At 38.6% G+C, this 22,408-nt stretch overlaps 1 protein-coding gene across 1 annotated transcript in view; it reads right to left on the reverse strand.

Annotated features, from left to right (window-relative positions):
* LOC308692350 (sacsin-like) overlaps positions 1-20,661 on the reverse strand; it is a gene marked incomplete at both ends in the record, with an annotated part of 45,944 nt that extends 25,283 nt beyond the window's left edge. Inside the window, 4 exons of the mRNA XM_081368285.1 lie at positions 16,148-16,294; positions 18,085-18,196; positions 18,312-18,399; positions 20,627-20,661. Coding sequence (XP_081224411.1) covers positions 16,148-16,294; positions 18,085-18,196; positions 18,312-18,399; positions 20,627-20,661 — 382 coding nt within the window. The remainder of the gene's footprint in view (positions 1-16,147; positions 16,295-18,084; positions 18,197-18,311; positions 18,400-20,626) is intronic.
* Between the last annotated feature and the right edge of the window lie 1,747 nt (positions 20,662-22,408).

Genomic DNA, 22,408 nt, shown 5'->3' on the forward strand with positions numbered 1-22,408 from the left:
TGAGCTCATGGCGATTCGATTGCACCCTATGACGTCATTTGCCGTCATAAAAATATGGCCGCCATCTTGAATTTTCAAAAAAAGCTACTTTTTCGAACTCGTCCTAGACGGTTTGTCCGATTTGCACGAAAATTGAACCAGATCATCTTCAGGTAGTGCTGACAAAAAGTTATGGAATTCAAATGGATTCGTCAAACCGTTTTCAATAAACGCACAAATACATTTTACGTAGCGCTAGCAAAAACAGTCGTAAGGCCGTATCTCCGCAACGGTTTATCGTATTCAGACCAAACTTGGTACTTGTACTCACAAGCATGACCTGAGGCTACATGCTGTGTTTCGGCGCAGCGCCACCTACTGGTCCGGAGATATGAAAAATGGCTATTTTTGCTTATAACTTCTGAACAGTTTGTCCAAAAATCATACAATTGGTCTCGTTAGATTCAGGGCAACATGCCGAGTCGACTGATATCCAATTTTGCCATATCGGTCATTTTGGCTGTCGGCCATTTTGAATTTTGTGCTAAAATTCTGTATTTTATGAACGCATGAACGGATTGTTACGAAACGTGGTATGGGTCATCAGCACGATGCCCTGAATGAGCCTGAGAAGTTTCGAAACAGCGCCACCTAGTGGTGAATTTTTTTTTCCAAATGCTTATAACTTTGGGTGTGGTCGACTTATTTTCACGAAACTCATCTTTTTAGACTCCTGAATCGTTGCCGAGTCCTACGATACCAAACATGCTAGGTTTCGCCTTACGGTTTGTGTAGCGTTGTGATTTAGCGCTTAAAAAACATTTGGCTATATCTTTGAAACCGCTAGTCCGATCGAGACGAAACCACCGTCAGAAGTTTGGAAACATAGGTCGATAGCTATACACCAATGCCCAAATGCGAAAATATTGATGTTTAGGGGTACTAATTTCCAATCAAAGTCATGTGTCAGTCATTTTTTTCGTGTTTTTTCATATAAATGTCTATAACTCCGAAGCGAATTGAGATATTTTCACCAAAATTGACACACATATGTATGGGCTCACTCTGAGGACACGTAAAAAAAATTGTGGGACTGAGCCTCTTGGTGGCGCTATAATTGAACAAAATATGAAATTCCCATTGACTTCAATACAGTTTTGTGAAATAAAATGCTATACTAAACAAATGCATTGGTGTAATATTACGAAACTCAGATTGTGTCATCAGCACCATCCCCTGAAGGCAACCAAAATATTTCAAGACAGCGCCACCTAGTGGTCAAAAGTTATAACAAAATTTCCAAAAAGGCTAATAACTTTTGAATACATCTGGCTATTGAAATGCCACTGGTCTTAATAGATTCCTTGGGTCAAGCCGAGAACATAGATACCAAGTTTTCCTTATTTGGCCAAACTTCCTGTCCGCCATCTTGATTTTCATTCAAAACCTACTTTTTCGAACTCCTCCTAGACCGTTTGTCCGATTTTCACCAAAATCGAATCGTATCATCTCCAGACTGTGCCGACAAAAAGTTATGGATTTCGTGTCGATTGATGAAACCGTTTTCGTATAGCACAGCAGCAAAGTTGAGGCATGATGCCAAAATGACTATTCAGGCTTTATATCTGCAATGCCTCGACATATTGACACAAAACTTTGTATGTGTCACTGTCTCCTTACTCTGACCACACCACATCAATTTCGTAACAGCGCCACCTTTTGGTCAAAAGTGACAATCCATTAAATCATATTTTGAATCACTTTTTACATGATTTTTCAGCCATTTCGCCTAAAATCCTCTTTAAATGTCTTTAATTGCTCATTGTTGCAGTTGGTCTGACACTTTCAGACATGTTGGCATGTCTTGTCGTCTTATTCTGCTTGGCCCCGGTAATTGCTGCTTGCAGCTATATTTATTATTATTATTCTTCCGCCATGGGAGTCTATGGCAGCCCATAGAACCGATTGCGGGAAAGTTGTTTTGGTTTGACATTCTGATAGAGGACCGTCTCAACATTAAATACACCAATTTTGGTGTTTCTAAGTCATTCCCTCTAGCGCCACCACCTGTCCAAAGTTTCACTTTTATTTTGCTAATAACTTTTGAACCGTAAGGCCAATCAGCGAAATTCTTTTTTCCTCTGATTCCTGAGCTCATGGCGATTCGATTGCACCCTATGACGTCATTTTCCGTCATAAAAATATGGCCGCCATCTTGAATTTTCAAAAAAAGCTACTTTTTCGAACTCGTCCTAGACGGTTTGTCCGATTTGCACGAAAATTGAACCAGATCATCTTAAGGTAGTGCTGACAAAAAGTTATGGAATTCAAATTGATTCGTCAAACCGTTTTCGATAAACGCACGAATACATTTTACGTAGCGCCAGCAAAAACAGTCGTAAGGCCATATCTCCGCAACGGTTTATCGTATTCAGACCAAACTTGGTACTTGTACTCACAAGCATGACCTGAGGCTACATGCTGTGTTTCGGCGCAGTGCCACCTACTGGTCCGGAGATATGAAAAATGGCTATTTTTGCTTATAACTTCTGAACAGTTTGTCCAAAAATCATAAAATTGGTCTCGTTAGATTCAGGGCAACATGCCGAGTCGACTGATATCCAATTTGACCATATCGGTCATTTTGGCTGTCGGCCATTTTGAATTTTGTGCTAAAATTCTGTATTTTATGAACGCATGAACGGATTGTTACGAAACGTGGTATGGGTCATCAGCACAATGCCCTGAATGAGCCTGAGAAGTTTCGAAACAGCGCCACCTAGTGGTGAATTTTTTTTTCCAAATGCTTATAACTTTGGGTGTGGTCGACTTATTTTCACGAAACTCATCTTTTTAGACTCCTGAATCGTTGCCGAGTCCTACGATACCAAACATGCTAGGTTTCGCCTTACGGTTTGTGTAGCGTTGTGATTTAGCGCTTAAAAAACATTTGGCTATATCTTTGAAACCGCTAGTCCGATCGAGACGAAACCACCGTCAGAAGTTTGGAAACATAGGTCGATAGCTATACGCTAATGCCCAAATGCGAAAATATTGATGTTTAGGGGTACTAATTTCCAATCAAAGTCATGTGTCAGTCATTTTTTTCGTGTTTTTTCATATAAATGTCTATAACTCCGAAGCGAATTGAGATATTTTCACCAAAATTGACACACATATGTATGGGCTCACTCTGAGGACACGTAAAAAAAATTGTGGGACTGAGCCTCTTGGTGGCGCTATAATTGAACAAAATATGAAATTCCCATTGACTTCAATACAGTTTTGTGAAATAAAATGCTATACTAAACAAATGCATTGGTGTAATATTACGAAACTCAGATTGTGTCATCAGCACCATCCCCTGAAGGCAACCAAAATATTTCAAGACAGCGCCACCTAGTGGTCAAAAGTTATAACAAAATTTCCAAAAAGGCTAATAACTTTTGAATAAATCTGGCTATTGAAATGCCACGGGTCTTAATAGATTCCTTGGGTCAAGCCGAGAACATAGATACCAAGTTTTCCTTATTTGGCCAAACTTCCTGTCCGCCATCTTGATTTTCATTCAAAACCTACTTTTTCGAACTCCTCCTAGACCGTTTGTCCGATTTTCACCAAAATCGAATCGTATCATCTCCAGACTGTGCCGACAAAAAGTTATGGATTTCGTGTCGATTGATGAAACCGTTTTCGTATAGCACAGCAGCAAAGTTGAGGCATGATGCCAAAATGACTATTCAGGCTTTATATCTGCAATGCCTCGACATATTGACACACAACTTTGTATGTGTCACTGTCTCCTTACTCTGACCACACCACATCAATTTCTTAACAGCGCCACCTTTTGGTAAAAAGTGACAATCCATTAAATCATATTTTGAATCACTTTTTACATGATTTTTCAGCCATTTCGCCTAAAATCCTCTTTAAATGTCTTTAATTGCTCATTGTTGCAGTTGGTCTGACACTTTCAGACATGTTGGCATGTCTTGTCGTCTTATTCTGCTTGGCCCCGGTAATTGCTGCTTGCAGCTATATTTAGGGGTTCAAGCACGAAGTGCTGAAACCCTATTGTAATTGTGCTGATTTTTATTATTATTATTATTATTATTATTCTGCCGTAAAACGCATCGTGCAGCCCAAACCGTAAGGGCTAGAGCTTTGAAACTTTGCCAGATGGTAGTACAAAAATCGAGGAGAGGTTATCAAATTATGACCCCGATTGGCCCATAGGTGGCGCTATAGCAACCAAAAGCGCGAAACTGCTCATAACTCCTAGACCGTAAGTCATAGACTCAAGTGTCTTATATCATTGGAAAGCTGGTCGTCTGACGAACAAAACGTATATCTCCGATTTCATTTCCGTCATGATAGATTTTCCGCCATTTTGAATTTTGTCGAAAACCTACTTTTGCGAACTAGTCCCTGGTTTTTTGCTCGATCGGAACCAAACCAGTGCAGAATTGTTCTCTGGAGACTGAAGATCAATAATTATCGAAAAAAAGTTGAAATTTCGATTCAGGGTCGCTAGGGGGCGCAAAATTAACGTTGTGGGCGGAGCCTATTTTACTAAAATGGCTATAACTCCAGAAGTAAATGAGGTATTTTCAACAAACTTGGTACACATATGTAAGAGGTCAATCTGAGGACACGGTAAAAAAATCGCGGCGATTGGCCACATGGTGGCGCTATAACATGAAAAAAACATAAAACAGGCTATAACCACCTGACCGTTAGTCCGATTGACTTGAAAATTGGTATGCAGTGTCTTGGTCCAAGGTGCCATGTATGTCTATGAGGACATTGGTGTATCTCAAAAAACATGGCCGCCATTGGCCAATGAAGTTGAGCACCTATTAGACAAGGTTAACGGAGGCCGATCGGAACGAAACTCGGTGGGCATGTTCGACTCATGGCCCTAGAGGTCTGTAAGAATTTTGAAAGAAATCGGCCACTAGTTGGCGCTAACGAGTTTTATGGCTCTGTAATCACGTGGTGTTAGATATATTGTCACAAAATGCATATCATTTGATAGATCTGCTCATGCTGAACAACTTTGCCTCTAGAACCATTGCTGTCAATCAAACCGTTCATTAAATATTCATGAATATGTTAAAAACCTACTTTTGCGAACTAGTCCCTGGTTTTTTGCCCGATCGGAACCAGACCAGTCTAGGACAATTCTATGGACTCTCTAGATCAATAATTATCAAAAAAAAGTTGAACTTTTGTATTTGTATGGCTGTAATAGGGTCATTTATAAAATGGGTGTGGCAAAATACACTCAAAAGCCTATAAATCCTAAATGAAAACTCAGAACTTCACAAAAATTGGTGAGCATATGTGTCATAACATCACAAACAAGCTTGCAAAATTTTATGGAGATTGGACAATAGTTGGCGCTATAACTGTTAAAAAGCTTTAAAACCATATATTTCCTATGGTAAACTGCCTGTATTGGCTGTAAATGGTCTTTTCCATGTCTGATCATATAATTTTCATATCATAATGTTCAAAACTAGTGCAATACAATTCTCTGGACTCACTAGATCAATAATTGTCAGAAAAAGTTGAACTACTTCATTTGGATAGCTATAATAGGTTCACTTCAAAATCTGGCCTTTACCAAGTGTCCCCGAAAGCCTATATCTCTTTAATCAATGCTCAGACCTTCTTAAAAACAAGTCAGAACGTGTGAAATATCACCCTGAACAAGCATGAAAATTTTCAGACAGATCGGACAAAATTTGTCTCTATAACAGTTAAAAAGGTGAAAATGATATGATTTAATGGCATGTTAAGCCAATAAGTGGTATTTTACTGCCCCCTGCTGTTTAAAATAGTCATTTTCTCATATTGGTATTGGTATCAGCCATGGTAAATCATGATAAATGATGGTGTGTGTGTGTGTGTGTGTGTGTGTGTGTGTGTGTGTGTGTGTGTGTGTGTGTGTGTGTGTGTGTGTGTGTGTGGTACAAATATAACAAAGGTTTTATTTTCCAACATGAAAACAAACATAACAGAGTGCTAGTGCACAAACAATAACCGACAATGATAATGGATGAGAGGGGAACTTAAATACACAGATCAAGACAAGGACAACAGGTGACGGTTATGATGATGAGGAGCAGGTGATGATGAGGAGGGTGATGAGGAGCAGGTGCAGGTGATGACGACAGATGGTGAATGTGATGAAGACAGAAGGTGAATGTGATGAAGGTGAATGTGACACCAATATCACTGAAACATTTGTGTGTGTGTGTGTGTGTGTGTGTGTGTGTGTGTGTGTGTGTGTGTGTGTGTGTGTGTGTGTAGCATTATTGTGTGTAGCATATGTAGCAATTATGCATTATTGAGTTAACATGGAAACACTGGTTTGCTTTAGTGCAGAAAACTGGTCAAAATCATGAGGTTTAAAGTGAAAGTGAGCCAATAAGTGGTCTTCTACTGCCCTCTGCTGGCCATTCTACTTATTAATTAAATTTTTCCACATGTGCTTGCATTTATACTTGAATACACACTAAAAATCACTTATATAGCAATAACTATTATAACACAATCATATTTTGTCAGTGTTAATCACTTTATTTGCACTGACACTTCAAATAATTGCTAGTAATGTGGTAAATCATGGTAAATCATGGTTAACTATGCTCTGTGTGTGTGTGTGTGTGTGTGTGTGTGTGTGTGTGTGTGTGTGTGTGTGTGTGTGTGTGTGTGTGTGTAAGCATGCATTGAGTTAACATAGATAAACTGGTTTGCTTTAGTGCAGAAAACTGGTTTAAAGTGAAAGTGAGCCAATAAGTGGTCTTCTACTGCCCTCTGCTGGCCATTCTACTTATTAATGAAATATTTCAACATGTGCTTGCATTCATACTTGAATACACACAAAAAAAATCACTTATATAGCAATAACTATTATAACACAATCATATTTTGTCAGTGTTAATCACTTTATTTGCACTGACACTTCAAATAATTGCTAGTAATGTGATAAATCAGGCTAGAAACATGGTAAATCAAAGTAAATAATACTAGATTGTCGTTTATCTCCTGGTAAATAATACTAGAACGTGGTATATCATGGTAAATCACGGTTAACTATGCTGTGTGTGTATGTGTGTGTGTGTGTGTGTGTGTTTGTGTGTGTGTGTGTGTGTGTGTGTGTGTGTGTGTGTGTTTGTTTGTGTGTGTGTGTGTGTGTGTGTGTGTGTGTGTGTGTGTGTGTGTGTGTGTGTGTGTGTGTGTGTGTGTGTGTGTGTAAGCATGCATTGAGTTAACATGGAAAAACTGGTTTGCTTTAGTGCAGAAAACTGGTTTAAAGTGAAAGTGAGCCAATAAGTGGTCTTCTACTGCCCTCTGCTGGCCATTCTACTTAATAATGAAATATTTTACATGTGCTTTTGCATTCATACTTGGACACACACTAAAAATCACGTATATAACTAACTATTATAACACAATAATATTTTGTCAGTGTTCATCACCTCATTTGCACTGACACTTCACATATTTGCTAGTAATGTGGTTAATCATGCTAGAAACATTGTAAATCATAGTAAATAATACTGAAATGAGGTGTATCAAGGTAAATCATGCTAGAATCCTAATAAATCATTCTGGAACATGGTATATGATAGTAAATCATGCTAGAATCATATTAAATAATTCTAGAATGTGGCAAATCGTTGTGGGAGGAGCCTATTTTACTCAAATGGCTATAACTCAAGAAGTAAATGAGATATCTTCACCAAACTCAGTACACATGTGTATGGGTTCAATTTGAGGTCACAGTAAACAATTCTATGGAGATCGGAGCATAGGTGGCGCTATAACTGTTAAAAAGCTTTAAAACCATATATATCCCATGGCAAATTGCCTGTATTGGCTGTAAATGGTCTTTTCCATCTATTATGTCAGTGGTTACATGCTTGCTAAATAAATCTTAATAACTTTTGATGCTTTTGTGCTTAAATGCCTTAAAGGCCTTAACTGCTTGAACCCCGATAAATGCTGCTTGCAGCTTTAATTATTATTATTATTCTTCCGCCATGGGAGTCTATGGCAGCCCATAGAACCGATTGCGGGAAAGTTGTTTTGGTTTGACATTCTGATAGAGGACCGTCTCAACATTAAATACACCAATTTTGGTGTTTCTAAGTCATTCCCTCTAGCGCCACCACCTGTCCAAAGTTTCACTTTTATTTTGCTAATAACTTTTGAACCGTAAGGCCAATCAGCGAAATTCTTTTTTCCTCTGATTCCTGAGCTCATGGCGATTCGATTGCACCCTATGACGTCATTTTCCGTCATAAAAATATGGCCGCCATCTTGAATTTTCAAAAAAAGCTACTTTTTCGAACTCGTCCTAGACGGTTTGTCCGATTTGCACGAAAATTGAACCAGATCATCTTAAGGTAGTGCTGACAAAAAGTTATGGAATTCAAATTGATTCGTCAAACCGTTTTCGATAAACGCACGAATACATTTTACGTAGCGCCAGCAAAAACAGTCGTAAGGCCATATCTCCGCAACGGTTTATCGTATTCAGACCAAACTTGGTACTTGTACTCACAAGCATGACCTGAGGCTACATGCTGTGTTTCGGCGCAGTGCCACCTACTGGTCCGGAGATATGAAAAATGGCTATTTTTGCTTATAACTTCTGAACAGTTTGTCCAAAAATCATAAAATTGGTCTCGTTAGATTCAGGGCAACATGCCGAGTCGACTGATATCCAATTTGACCATATCGGTCATTTTGGCTGTCGGCCATTTTGAATTTTGTGCTAAAATTCTGTATTTTATGAACGCATGAACGGATTGTTACGAAACGTGGTATGGGTCATCAGCACAATGCCCTGAATGAGCCTGAGAAGTTTCGAAACAGCGCCACCTAGTGGTGAATTTTTTTTTCCAAATGCTTATAACTTTGGGTGTGGTCGACTTATTTTCACGAAACTCATCTTTTTAGACTCCTGAATCGTTGCCGAGTCCTACGATACCAAACATGCTAGGTTTCGCCTTACGGTTTGTGTAGCGTTGTGATTTAGCGCTTAAAAAACATTTGGCTATATCTTTGAAACCGCTAGTCCGATCGAGACGAAACCACCGTCAGAAGTTTGGAAACATAGGTCGATAGCTATACGCTAATGCCCAAATGCGAAAATATTGATGTTTAGGGGTACTAATTTCCAATCAAAGTCATGTGTCAGTCATTTTTTTCGTGTTTTTTCATATAAATGTCTATAACTCCGAAGCGAATTGAGATATTTTCACCAAAATTGACACACATATGTATGGGCTCACTCTGAGGACACGTAAAAAAAATTGTGGGACTGAGCCTCTTGGTGGCGCTATAATTGAACAAAATATGAAATTCCCATTGACTTCAATACAGTTTTGTGAAATAAAATGCTATACTAAACAAATGCATTGGTGTAATATTACGAAACTCAGATTGTGTCATCAGCACCATCCCCTGAAGGCAACCAAAATATTTCAAGACAGCGCCACCTAGTGGTCAAAAGTTATAACAAAATTTCCAAAAAGGCTAATAACTTTTGAATAAATCTGGCTATTGAAATGCCACGGGTCTTAATAGATTCCTTGGGTCAAGCCGAGAACATAGATACCAAGTTTTCCTTATTTGGCCAAACTTCCTGTCCGCCATCTTGATTTTCATTCAAAACCTACTTTTTCGAACTCCTCCTAGACCGTTTGTCCGATTTTCACCAAAATCGAATCGTATCATCTCCAGACTGTGCCGACAAAAAGTTATGGATTTCGTGTCGATTGATGAAACCGTTTTCGTATAGCACAGCAGCAAAGTTGAGGCATGATGCCAAAATGACTATTCAGGCTTTATATCTGCAATGCCTCGACATATTGACACACAACTTTGTATGTGTCACTGTCTCCTTACTCTGACCACACCACATCAATTTCTTAACAGCGCCACCTTTTGGTAAAAAGTGACAATCCATTAAATCATATTTTGAATCACTTTTTACATGATTTTTCAGCCATTTCGCCTAAAATCCTCTTTAAATGTCTTTAATTGCTCATTGTTGCAGTTGGTCTGACACTTTCAGACATGTTGGCATGTCTTGTCGTCTTATTCTGCTTGGCCCCGGTAATTGCTGCTTGCAGCTATATTTATTATTATTATTATTCTTCCTTCTTCCGACTGGGAGTCTATGGCAGCCCATAGAACCGATTTCGGGAAAGTTGTTTTGGTTTGACATTCTGATAGAGGACCGTCTCAACATTAAATACACCAATTTTGGTGTTTCTAAGTCATTCCCTCTAGCGCCACCACCTGTCCAAAATTTCACTTTTATTTTGCTAATAACTTTTGAACCGTAAGGCCAATCAGCGAAATTCTTTTTTCCACTGATTCCTGAGCTCATGGCGATTCGATTGCACCCTATGACGTCATTTGCCGTCATAAAAATATGGCCGCCATCTTGAATTTTCAAAAAAAGCTACTTTTTCGAACTCGTCCTAGACGGTTTGTCCGATTTGCACGAAAATTGAACCAGATCATCTTCAGGTAGTGCTGACAAAAAGTTATGGAATTCAAATGGATTCGTCAAACCGTTTTCGATAAACGCACGAATACATTTTACGTAGCGCTAGCAAAAACAGTCGTAAGGCCGTATCTCCGCAACGGTTTATCGTATTCAGACCAAACTTGGTACTTGTACTCACAAGCATGACCTGAGGCTACATGCTGTGTTTCGGCGCAGCGCCACCTACTGGTCCGGAGATATGAAAAATGGCTATTTTTGCTTATAACTTCTGAACAGTTTGTCCAAAAATCATACAATTGGTCTCGTTAGATTCAGGGCAACATGCCGAGTCGACTGATATCCAATTTGACCATATCGGTCATTTTGGCTGTCGGCCATTTTGAATTTTGTGCTAAAATTCTGTATTTTATGAACGCATGAACGGATTGTTACGAAACGTGGTATGGGTCATCAGCACAATGCCCTGAATGAGCCTGAGAAGTTTCGAAACAGCGCCACCTAGTGGTGAATTTTTTTTTTCAAATGCTTATAACTTTGGGTGTGGTCGACTTATTTTCACGAAACTCATCTTTTTAGACTCCTGAATCATTGCCGAGTCCTACGATACCAAACATGCTAGGTTTTGCCTTACGGTTTGTGTAGCGTTGTGATTTAGCGCTTAAAAAACATTTGGCTATATCTTTGAAACCGCTAGTCCGATCGAGACGAAACCACCGTCAGAAGTTTGGAAACATAGGTCGATAGCTATACGCCAATGCCCAAATGCGAAAATATTGATGTTTAGGGGTACTAATTTCCAATCAAAGTCATGTGTCAGTCATTTTTTTCGTGTTTTTTCATATAAATGTCTATAACTCCGAAGCAAATTGAGATTTTTGCACCAAAATCGACACATATATGTATGGGCTCACTCTGAGGACACATAAAAAAAATGGTGGGACTGAGCCTCTTGGTGGCGCTATAATAGAACAAAACATGAAATTCCCATTGACTTCAATGCAGTTTTGTGAAATAAAATGCTATACTAAACAAATGCATTGGTGTAATATTACGAAACTCAGAATGTGCCATCAGCACCATCCCCTGAAGGTACCCAAAATATTTAGAGACAGCGCCACCTAGTGGTCAAAAGTTATAACAACATTTCCAAAACTGCTAATAACTTTTGAATACATCGGCCTATGTAAATGCCACTGGTCTTAATAGATTCCTTGGGTCAAGCCGAGAACATAGATACCAAATTTTCCTTATTTGGTCAAACTTCTTGTCCGCCATCTTGATTTTCATTCAAAACCTACTTTTTCGAACTCCTCCTAGACCGTTTGTCCAATTTTCACCAAAATCGAATCGTATCATCTCCAGACTGTGCTGACTAAAAGTTATGGATTTCGTGTCTATAGACGAAACCGTTTTCGTATAGCGTAGCAGCAAACTTGAGGCATGATGCTAAAAGCACTATTCAGGCTTTATCTCTGCAATGCCTTGACATATTGACACCAAACTTTGTATGTGTCATTGTCACTTCACTCTGACCACATCACATCACATTTGTAACTGCGCCACCTATTGGTCGAAAGTGATAATCCATTAAATCATATTTTGAATGACTTTTTATATGATTTTTCAGCCATTTCGCCTAAAATCCTCTTTAAATGTATTTAATTGCTCATTGTTGCAGATGGTCTGACACCTTCAGCCATGTTGGCATATCCTGTCATCTGCTTGCGCTTGGCCCCGATAATTGCTGCTTGCAGCTATATTTTATTTTTAATTTTGTGATTTTAACTTCTGCTCTAAAAAGCTTTTTTTTTTTGTTCTAATGTTCTTTTAATAATCATAAACATGTAATACAGCTGCCAAACAAAACCAGAGAGAAATGTATTCATAAATCTTTAAAACAATCTAATTAAATCTTGGGCACAAAACATTCAGCCAGTAAAAAAAGAAAACCTGTAGTATATCTATCTATCATCTATCTATCTATCTATCTATCTATCTATCTATCTATCTATCTATCTATCTATCTATCTATCTATCTATCTATCTATCTATCTAGTTATATATATAGTTATATATTGTCTAATTTATCATCATAGCCTTATTTAAGTTGATTTTCTGTATACTGTGTATTTATTTTTGGACTAATAGTGGTTAATAAAGTCCAATAATGGTATGAGAGAGTGTCAGTGGTAATATCATTGTGTTCTTGTCGGTCAGTGTTAGAGGATCTGTGTAACAGCTGAGGCTTAGCCTGACAGTTAGCCTGCCCTGGACCAGGCTAGTTTCCCAGCATAAGTTGCCAGGGTAACTGAGTTTGAACTATTTTAAGTTTGCTTTATGAAACAGAATCCACCGACAATAAGTCTGACTAACCGAAATAAGCCTGGCTTATACTCTAATCTTGGTTTATGGAACAGGCCCCTACTATATTTAAATAGCCAGTAACAGCCACCGCAGTAGCACCTGTTTTTAAACTACTTGCTTGACTTTCTTGAAGAAAAAAGAAAAAAATTCAAAAAAAGAAATGACTGAATCGTGGTCAGTGGACGAAGTGCAGACGTTCCTCTCGTTGGTTGCCGCAACAATAACGATCAGTCCATAATCCCACCCACTTTGAAGCGGTACTGGATTATGATGCTATTTCCTTCTAAAATAAAACATTGTTGCATTATTTTCCTGTTATCTCTGTAAGCTGCTTTGAAACAATCTGTATTGTAAAAAGCGCTATATAAATAAATGTGGCTTGACCTGATTTGACAAGTGTGGTCATCTGAGAATGTTATCTCTAAAACTATGAATTTTATGAAAGATTTTCTAATACCATGTCATGTGTTTTTTTTAGAGAAGGCAAATAAAAAAAGTGCCCTCTGTAAGATTCCTTGCAGTCTATGGTCTATGTCTGGTGTGGTGAACTGCCACATTCATGTTCCTATTGTTCTCACATGACAAACTGTTCTCACGTCTGCAGGGTATGAGACCTAATCTTCATTATTCTTCTATCATTATTCTTTAGTGTTCCTTTATTCTGGCATTACCCGGCTTGGCCATCCACATCACTTTGATTCCAATATACATTTATCCACCTATTATAAATAGTCTTTCTAGAAAACAAAACATTTTCTTATGAACTTACTGTATTTGAATATTTAACAAAATACATTATTATTATTATTATTATTATTATTATTATTATTATCATCAGCATTAGAGCTACAATTAGCATCAAGCTACATAAGACAATTTATACGATTAATCATATGCTTCTACTCAAAACTCGCTTAAAACCACCAATAACCACATGAGTGTTTGTGTGGTGATGTGATCAATTACGGTAGTGATTAGGGGCAGATACGGTACGTTCAATGAGCATAAAAGATGAGATTGACATCTCCCTAAGCGCGTCTTTCTTGGTCCTGGGATTGACGTCATTTCAGGCGCGCCGTGTTTGTCCAGGAGGTAAGAGCTACTAGTGGCATTCTCTTTATGAACGTTTCGTATGTAAGGGTAATTTGAGACTCATCTGACTTAACAGTGTGTGGCTGAGGAGTACGTTAGAGATGTCGAACAACTATTTGTCAATGTGAGGCCATAATTGGCATGCTATCGAGTGCACTGGGCCGTGTGAGTTACCATATGCAGGTATGTTACACTTACTTTAATGTTGGGTTCACAGGACAGTGATTTCTTAAATTGAAACGTGTATTATATTTTAACAGTGACACGGGAGGCCAGGTGTTGCAGCAGGCTTCGTGGGCGCTGTTAGGCTTTATGCGACACATTGCTGGTCCGGTGAATTTAGGATTGCCTGCAGCTGGTAGTCATTATTCGAGCTGGAGTGCTTCGGAACGGAGTTGGATTCTCCTCTGCAAGCTGTCTTCGACCATTCCTTTGCCTTTTACTGGAATGACTCATTTACTGCCGATCTGTATTTTTACTCTAATAGCTTGACGATCTCCTTTTAGCGAACGAGGGTCTCCTTGGCGACCGGAGCGACGCATCTGTTGCTCATCTGTACTTTTACTCTAACTACTTGGCGATCTCATTTTATGGAACGAAGTTTTCCTCGGCTACCGGAAAGAGCGCGTTCACAGCCGTAATGACGCATCTAAATTTAGTCTTCTCCAGAATTGACGTTGAGACGGAGTGATTTACAGTGGCGAGAAGCTACTGATTTTCTTTGTCACTACTATTGTGTTTTGTGTATATTGTCTCTTGGAATGTCGGTTGTTTGTGAATGTGCTTTTGAGTATTGTGTTGTAGTGTGAGAATACGTTTTTATAGGACGACGCTGGGCTGACAGAGTAACCAGTATCAGCCAGTGAACGATTGCATCATTTTGAGAAACCGATCTTTCTGGCAGCATGTGACAAGTGTAACTGATAGACCATTACATGGGAGGTGTATTTGTATGTTTGTTTGTATCTCATTGTCTTCTCTCCCACTCAGAATTGGGGTTCCAGATTAGCCAGAGTCCTCTGTGTGTGGTGGTGGTTCGGCTTTTGATCTGCAGTGTTCACAGCGGGTGAATTTGGTGTGGCGTGAGCGCACAAGTAGTTGCTGTGTTTATTGGATAGGCAAGACGAACTCCCCAATTCTGAAGTGTGTGTGTGTGTCAGTGTATCGTGCTGCATGATTGATGCACTTTCCCTTGTTTTTAATGTTTGTATGCTTAAAGGTACCAGTTTGTGTTCTATCGTACGAAGTATTGAATAAAATTTGTGAATTGTTTATCCATTGTTTGATTTCTGACTCAGCCACTGCGAATCTGTGTGCTTTACAGTTTATGTGACTGGGTCCCCGGCCCATTTCCGGGGTGGCGTAGTCGGTTTAGTGCCGTAAGTGGCATTTTAGTAAACATTCTAAATGCAGAATGCCACATTTGCATTAACTTTCTATTGCAATCTAATGTGTGGTTTGGTCATATTATGTTATTTATAACCTTTTATTAGAATCGCTGCACCTGCTTAGAATTTCATGTAATCCTTTATTGTTATGAAAATAAGCCAAATCGCATGAAAATCACATACAAATCATTTACTATTTTAATTGTGTGTTTATTAGCTTCATGTTTCTGTGTTTGTTGTGTACAGAACTGACCGTGGAAGCGTAATGGAAGTTTGTCATCGGGAGAGACAGGACGGGTTATGAACGCGTAATATGAGTGTCATATGTGCAGCAAATGATCATAACAGCGATCGGGGAGGAGAAAACACAGGCAGACATTGCTTGAAGCTGTTAACGCTCATCAGATAAATATTGAAGCTGGAGTCTTAAATCTTTCTGATGATGCTCAGTTTGTCCAGATCAAGTAAGAGTTTTGTTAAAAAAGTTTTTTTTTTTTTTTTTAAATGCTGGCAGGGAAAGAGTTAAATTTATGTGTTTATATAATTATTATATAATATGAAATGTATAAATTTTATGTTATTTTAGTTTTATTTAAAGTTTAACTTTAAGCGAGTGTTAGATGATGGAAAAGAAAATCTAAATGCAAAAAAAGGGAAATAAGCATACACATTTTACTATTAAAAATAGACTAGCCAATAAAAAAGGGTTACTGTATTCTGTAACAGTCTCTTTCTGTACATCATTCTATGAAGGTTTGCGTTTTAGTAACTTGTAAGTCTAGTTCACCTGTAATATGATAAACAGAGTTGAAGCCGATCCCAAATCTCCCGACTTTTGTTGGGTCATCCTGCTTGATGCTTCTGCCAACTCTCTGGATTCCCTCCCAGTCTTCCTCTGTGAAGGCTGCATCATTGAAGGCATAGAGAGCCGGTCCTGCGATCAAAGATACAAACAGATGATCAGACAAAACTGACCAAACAACTTTGAAAATAACACACTTTGCCTATAGCTGTTATGAACTGCTTCGAGACACGACATTTGAGATCCAAATGCAGCTTTAATTAAGGGGCAATCCAGACACGTAATCCAAAATACAGGCAATAGGTCAAAACACAGGTAGGCCGTCCAAACAAACAACCAACCAACCAACCAACCAAACAGGGGTCAGAGGCAAAAAATCCAAAAACCAAGAGACATGAAACCAGGCAAAACGCTGGGAAATGCAGTGCAACAACATACAAAACTTTGCAGTGAGTGAATGAGTGAACATGGTATACATAGGCTGAGAATAACAGGGTAATGAGACACAGGTGAATGCAATCAGTGATGATGAGTCCGGGCAGTGAGTTATGGGAAATGTAGTTTGTGAGGGAGTGATAATAGTCTGGTGTGGAGTGCCCTCTGGTGGCTCTCAAGGGCACTCCAGCTGGTGACCGTTACAATAGCGCAGTAAAGACTTTCAGTATCTGGTCAAATACTGGTAATGACAGAAGAATGAGTTATGTCTCCCATACTGTATTTACTGAATTCCCTTATTTTCAGCTCATTTTATTTTATTTTAGGACGAAACTGTGATTTTGACCTGGTTTTGAGATACAAAGAGTTTTGAGACACAATACTGGTGACTGGAGCTTTTCAAGAGAGATGCACAGATGGCAGATATTAATGGCAAAGTGGGTCTAATTTATTATTTTGGTTGCTCCTACTAAATCAGCTAAGCTGCCAATTATCATCAATGTCCAATCAACAATCAGATCATTTTTTCCCATGCAAATAGTTCCCATGATCCTCACAACATTTACAGAGCTTCAGTTGAGCTTCAATCCACTCCTACTGATATAGTCACATATAATAAAGCTTATACTTATACTTAAACACTTATACTGTTATTCACTAAACTGAAAGATAAGCAAATAGCCCATCTTGTTGACATAGTCTATTTGCACTGACTCCGCCCACTGACGTCTGGTTGGGCCGGACTAAATCACTGCATTATTAACAGTAGCAATAGTGTAGGGGTAAAGTGTGTGGCAGAAAGTTTTGACCCAAATCGACCTGAGATCACAATCTGCCTTTTGCTGAACTCGCTCTACTTCCTTTTCCCATCGCATATCAGATCGGAAAGGCATGTATATTCAATAAAAATGAAGAAAACATTCGAAGAGTGGAAACAAAGTGTCTAACTTGTGTTTAATAATAAAGTATTTATAGGGTTAGGGGTCGGTGTAGGGACGGCTTTATTGTCACAATAAGGCAGCATCCATTTAATCATTTTAATAAATATAATAATTTACACTCTGTTATTATTGCATACCGTGTAATGAACAACAACACTGAGGTGCAAATGCTATTTGCCACTATTTGAAGTATAAATCGCATCTAACTACTATTTACACTTATTGTAGTGTAATTAGAATCTATTGCTACTTGCATGGTGTAAATATCATCTATCACTAAGAAAATATGCTATTTTTACTTAGTGCAAATAGCCGCTGCCAAAAAGTTGGATTTAATATAAAACCATACTGTAAATTTCAGAGCTCAAAACTCACTTCCCTTTTAAAAAAAGACAGAAGGTGTAGTTGCAAAACTCTTCATGGTTGTGACATATGAATGAGGACAAATGTAAAACCCTAGACTGTAATGTCCTTTGTGGCGGGCTCTGCAGTAATTTTATAAAGTTTAAGTCTAGTGTGATTTAAATCTGTTTGCAACACAAATACCTTGATACTTTCCGAGCTCTTCAGTCCACAGGCTCTGAGTCTCATAATGCCTCTCGTCATGAATAAACACCACACGTGAAGCTCCTGCATCATCTGCATTCTGGATCAGCTCCTGGTACGTTACAGGATTAATATTAAACACAGATACGATGACATATTTAAGAGACATACCATTTAACAATGATGTGAAAGTATTCAGGCAACATTTAAAACCTTTTTTAGCCTACCTTCAATATTTGTCCTCCATCTGGGTACCTTCTCAAAATCTCTTTCAGGTAATCAATGAATGGTGGAGACGTCGCACCAAATTTATTTCTGCATTGAACAATGTAAAGGTAATCACAAACTGCACAAAACACAGACAGAGCAAATTCAAGGTTCATGTAATTGTCACATCTATTCAGTTTTGTTAGTTCTTAGTTTCTGTTTTCCTGGACTTTTAGTTTGTTTTCATGTGTTTCTTTGTCTCAGTTTATCGTGTGTATTTAAGGCCTTGTCCACACGGAGACGCGTTTAGTTGTATACATACAAATTTTGTCTGTTGAAGCTCCGCCCCCTGTGCCGGGAGCAGCAGCTCATTTGCATTTAAAGGAACAGACACAAAACGGTGCGTTTTTGCTCACCCTCAAAATGTGACAATTTTAACATGCTGTATAAAAATATCTGTGGGGTATTTTGAGCTAAAACTTCACACACACACTCTGAGGACATCAGAGACTTATTTTACATCTTGTGAAACACCCCTTTAACCTCACACAGACATGCACTGAAAATTTCAAAAAGTTTTAGCCTTTTATGTTCAAACCGGAGTCAGACAAAGATGGAGAGACTCAAGAAGAAGTGACAACATGTAGAAGCAACAGGACATTTCTGAATGGTTAGTTGATGAGTTTATGTAGCTGATGTGTAGTTATCTTCTAGTCATCGATTAGCATATTCTGTCTTGATAATCTATAAATCACGTACCAGGGCGGGATTATGTAAATTCTAGGGTTGGTGATGTCACTAACCCGGGAGGAATGTGGTGTAGTCTCTACCATCCGTTTGTTGTAGTCCTTAAAAAGCGATTTCTTTAAAAGCAAATCTCTCCCTTTGCTTTGAACTTTGAGCGTCGTAACTTTGCAGATGTTGTTTATGCTCAAACAGCAACATTACACACTAACTAAAGTTAGAAAAGTGAAATCACAATCAAACACCACTTTAAGTTAATCATCAATTACTAGTGTGTTTGTGCAATTTGCATTTACAAGATATAAGCATTCAAAACAATGATTTTGATGGCATCACTCTGCACTTCAGCTTCATCAGATTTTCTGTCCAATCAAATGCTCTCTAGAATTTGAAGCTCCGCCCCCTACATTATAAATAGATTCTGAAGCTGCAGCACATAGTGCATTCAGACAATGTAAATATGCTTTCCATTGGGGCGAATGAAGAGTCGGCACAGACCAGAAAACTTTTCAGACCCATTTGAATTCTGCACAGAATGGTGTATTTTAAAGCGATATGGAGGAGATCAGGAGGAGAAACGGTTAGAGATTAGGAGGAAACTGAGGCTTTACCGAACTCAACGGTTCTGGCTGAACTCATAGACAGTAAAAGAAATGGACACAGCGACCCCATTGGAACTCAATTGAGACAAGTGAAGCCCATTTTTAGCGATTTCTTAGCACTTTCTTTCCTGACGCGCAGACTCAAACCGAGCAAAGCGTTACACGGACCACGTGAGCAACCCGTCTGTCTTCTAGTAGCTGTGCCAAGAGAAATCTGAATCATTCCCTTCCGAATCTTGCAGAGACGGAGAGTGTGAGTAGGAATTGTCCATGAGCATGGAGCAGGATCAACTTTTGCTGGGTATTCTGATTAATTATATTGTCATTTTGCCTCTACGTCCCCCCGATTGCCCGCAAGCTTCTCCTCCTGTCCATACGGTAATCTCTCTACTGTGCGACAGAGAGTTGCTTGGTTATGACGCAATCGTTAGCCTACTTTTACAAAAACTGCTTCTACGGGGCCATAACATAAGCTACAAGGTAATGGAGCATTTTATACATTGTTGTGTTTCTTTAGAAATAAATAATGGACAAATGGAGTCTTCAAACGCTTAAGATGTAAAGTTATTCGCTGTCAAAGTGACGCCAAAATGAATGGAAGTCAATGGGATTGCTAACGCAAGTGAAGTTCCGCTCAAGATGGCGGCACCCGGCCGACTTCAACTTCCGGTCGACTTCCTTCCCGCTTGGCTGAACTGTGATTTAAACTAAACACTACTGGCTTTTTTTTAAAAAGGGGAGGAGCTGATAGATATGCCCTGCCCTGTCTTCCTGATTCAGTGGACATTATGTCAACACATTGAAGAATGCTGTGCGTTTCAAGGCACTTAGGTAGGACTTTAAATGCAAACAGGGATGATTAACATAACCAGGAACACGCAAACTCAATCAAAAAATGAGGAGACAAACTAGCAAAGGGGAACACAGGCAAACAGGAACAAAACTGGACATAATCGTTACAAAAACATGTAGTGAATAAAACCACATACTTCTTTTTCTTCTTTTGCCTCGATGCTGAACTCATTGTTCTTCTTTTACATTCTCCTGTGTGGTAAAAAATAAAATAAAAATCGGTTTAAAGAACAACAATTAACTTTAAAATTCTCCAAATTCTTAAAAGAAGCCAACTTTTCGAACAGTTATTCCGTGGAAACTGTTACAATACTGTAAATGTAATCTCAATAAAAAAGTAAAATATAATGGTTTTTCCGTACAGTCGACAAGAGAAAATAATATCTGAGTTTACACAACTGAACCAGGTCAGAGCACTGTGTGTTGTTGGTTGATCTAATCGATCGAATGTTTTCATGTTTTGTGATGGTTGTTCATGAGTCTAGCAGTGAAACTGTCCGCTGTTCTTCAGAAAATCCTCCTGCACATTCTTTGATTTCCAGCATTTTCTGTTGCGATGCGTATTACTATGTGAAAGGCGATGTTAGAGGAACTAAATCAACCAAAACGCCACTGCCTTAAAAAACTTGTTAGCATGATTAGAAATTCACGTCTGAAAATACATTGAAAAGTGTTAAAAGGCAGATGTGGTGGGTTGTTATATACCCCTTTATAATTTTTGTCATGACTTTTTTAAATGTTGGATCTTTAAATATTAATGGTTGTCGTAGTACAGTAATGTGCTTCTGAGCCATGGCACAAATGTTAGTGCAGGGGTAGCAATTTTGTTTTCACCCCGGGTTTGTGGTATTTTAAAGAGTTTTGAGATAATACCAGGGAGAATATTATGATGTTACTTTAGGTTTTTCTCTGTTTAATGTGTATGCTCCAAGTGATGGCCGGGAGCGTATTGCTTTTTTTGAACTATCAGATGCGTTATCGCACTGTCCCCGGGATAATATTATTATACTGGGGGGATTTTAATCACACTTTAAATCAGCAATTGGATCAGAATCATAATGAACCACATCCTCCTTCAGCCAAGATTCTGAAAAGTATAGTTGATTATTATAATTTTGTTATAAATTTGTGTAGAGATGCATTTCCTGGGCTTAGACTGTATACTTGGATGAAAATTAATTAAAATAATATGTCTGGAGCTAGACTTGATCGTTTTTATACTGAATTGTGTAATAGGGGAAAGTTTTTTAGAAATTCTATTTCACCCACTTTTCTCTCAGACCATCATTATATTTCTATGGCTATTTCTGTTGACTCCACTATAAATCTTATGATTCACTTTGGCACTTTGATAACGGGTTACTTCAGGATCAATGCTTTATCCACTCTTTTCACCTCTCTTGGAATTCTTGGAGAGAGGAGAGAGTAAATTTCCCATCTTTGAGTCAATGGTGGGATGTGGGCAAGGTGCAGATAAAAACCTTTTGTCAGCAGTGTACTGCACATACCAGGGGTGCCCTAGTGGAGAAAATGAAAGCCCTTGAACAAGAAATCCTTGGACAAAGCAGTCACAGTGCCACAGGATTCATCTCCACTGACTCTTTCAAAAGAAAGAAATTTCTTTTACACAGCTTAGCGGAAGAACAAGGCAAAACTTTTAAGGGCCAAGTTCAACCGCCTAAATGATATGGATTCTCCTACTGCTTTTCTCTCCGCATAAGCATCTTCATCAACTGAAGCTTCCAGATGGAAGAGTATTACAACACAAACAGAAATGAATGCTTTTGCTATTTCTTTTTATAAAGATTTTTACCATTCAGAGCCATGTAATGGAGTAGAAGCTGATGTTCTACTGAGGGATTTACTACAATTATCAAACAGGGACAAGATGGATCTTGAGAGCCCTTTGACAATGGCTG

Source organism: Scardinius erythrophthalmus (assembly GCF_964197995.2).
Source record: "Scardinius erythrophthalmus genome assembly, chromosome: 6".
In the NCBI taxonomy this organism is placed as follows: Eukaryota; Metazoa; Chordata; class Actinopteri; order Cypriniformes; family Leuciscidae; genus Scardinius; species Scardinius erythrophthalmus.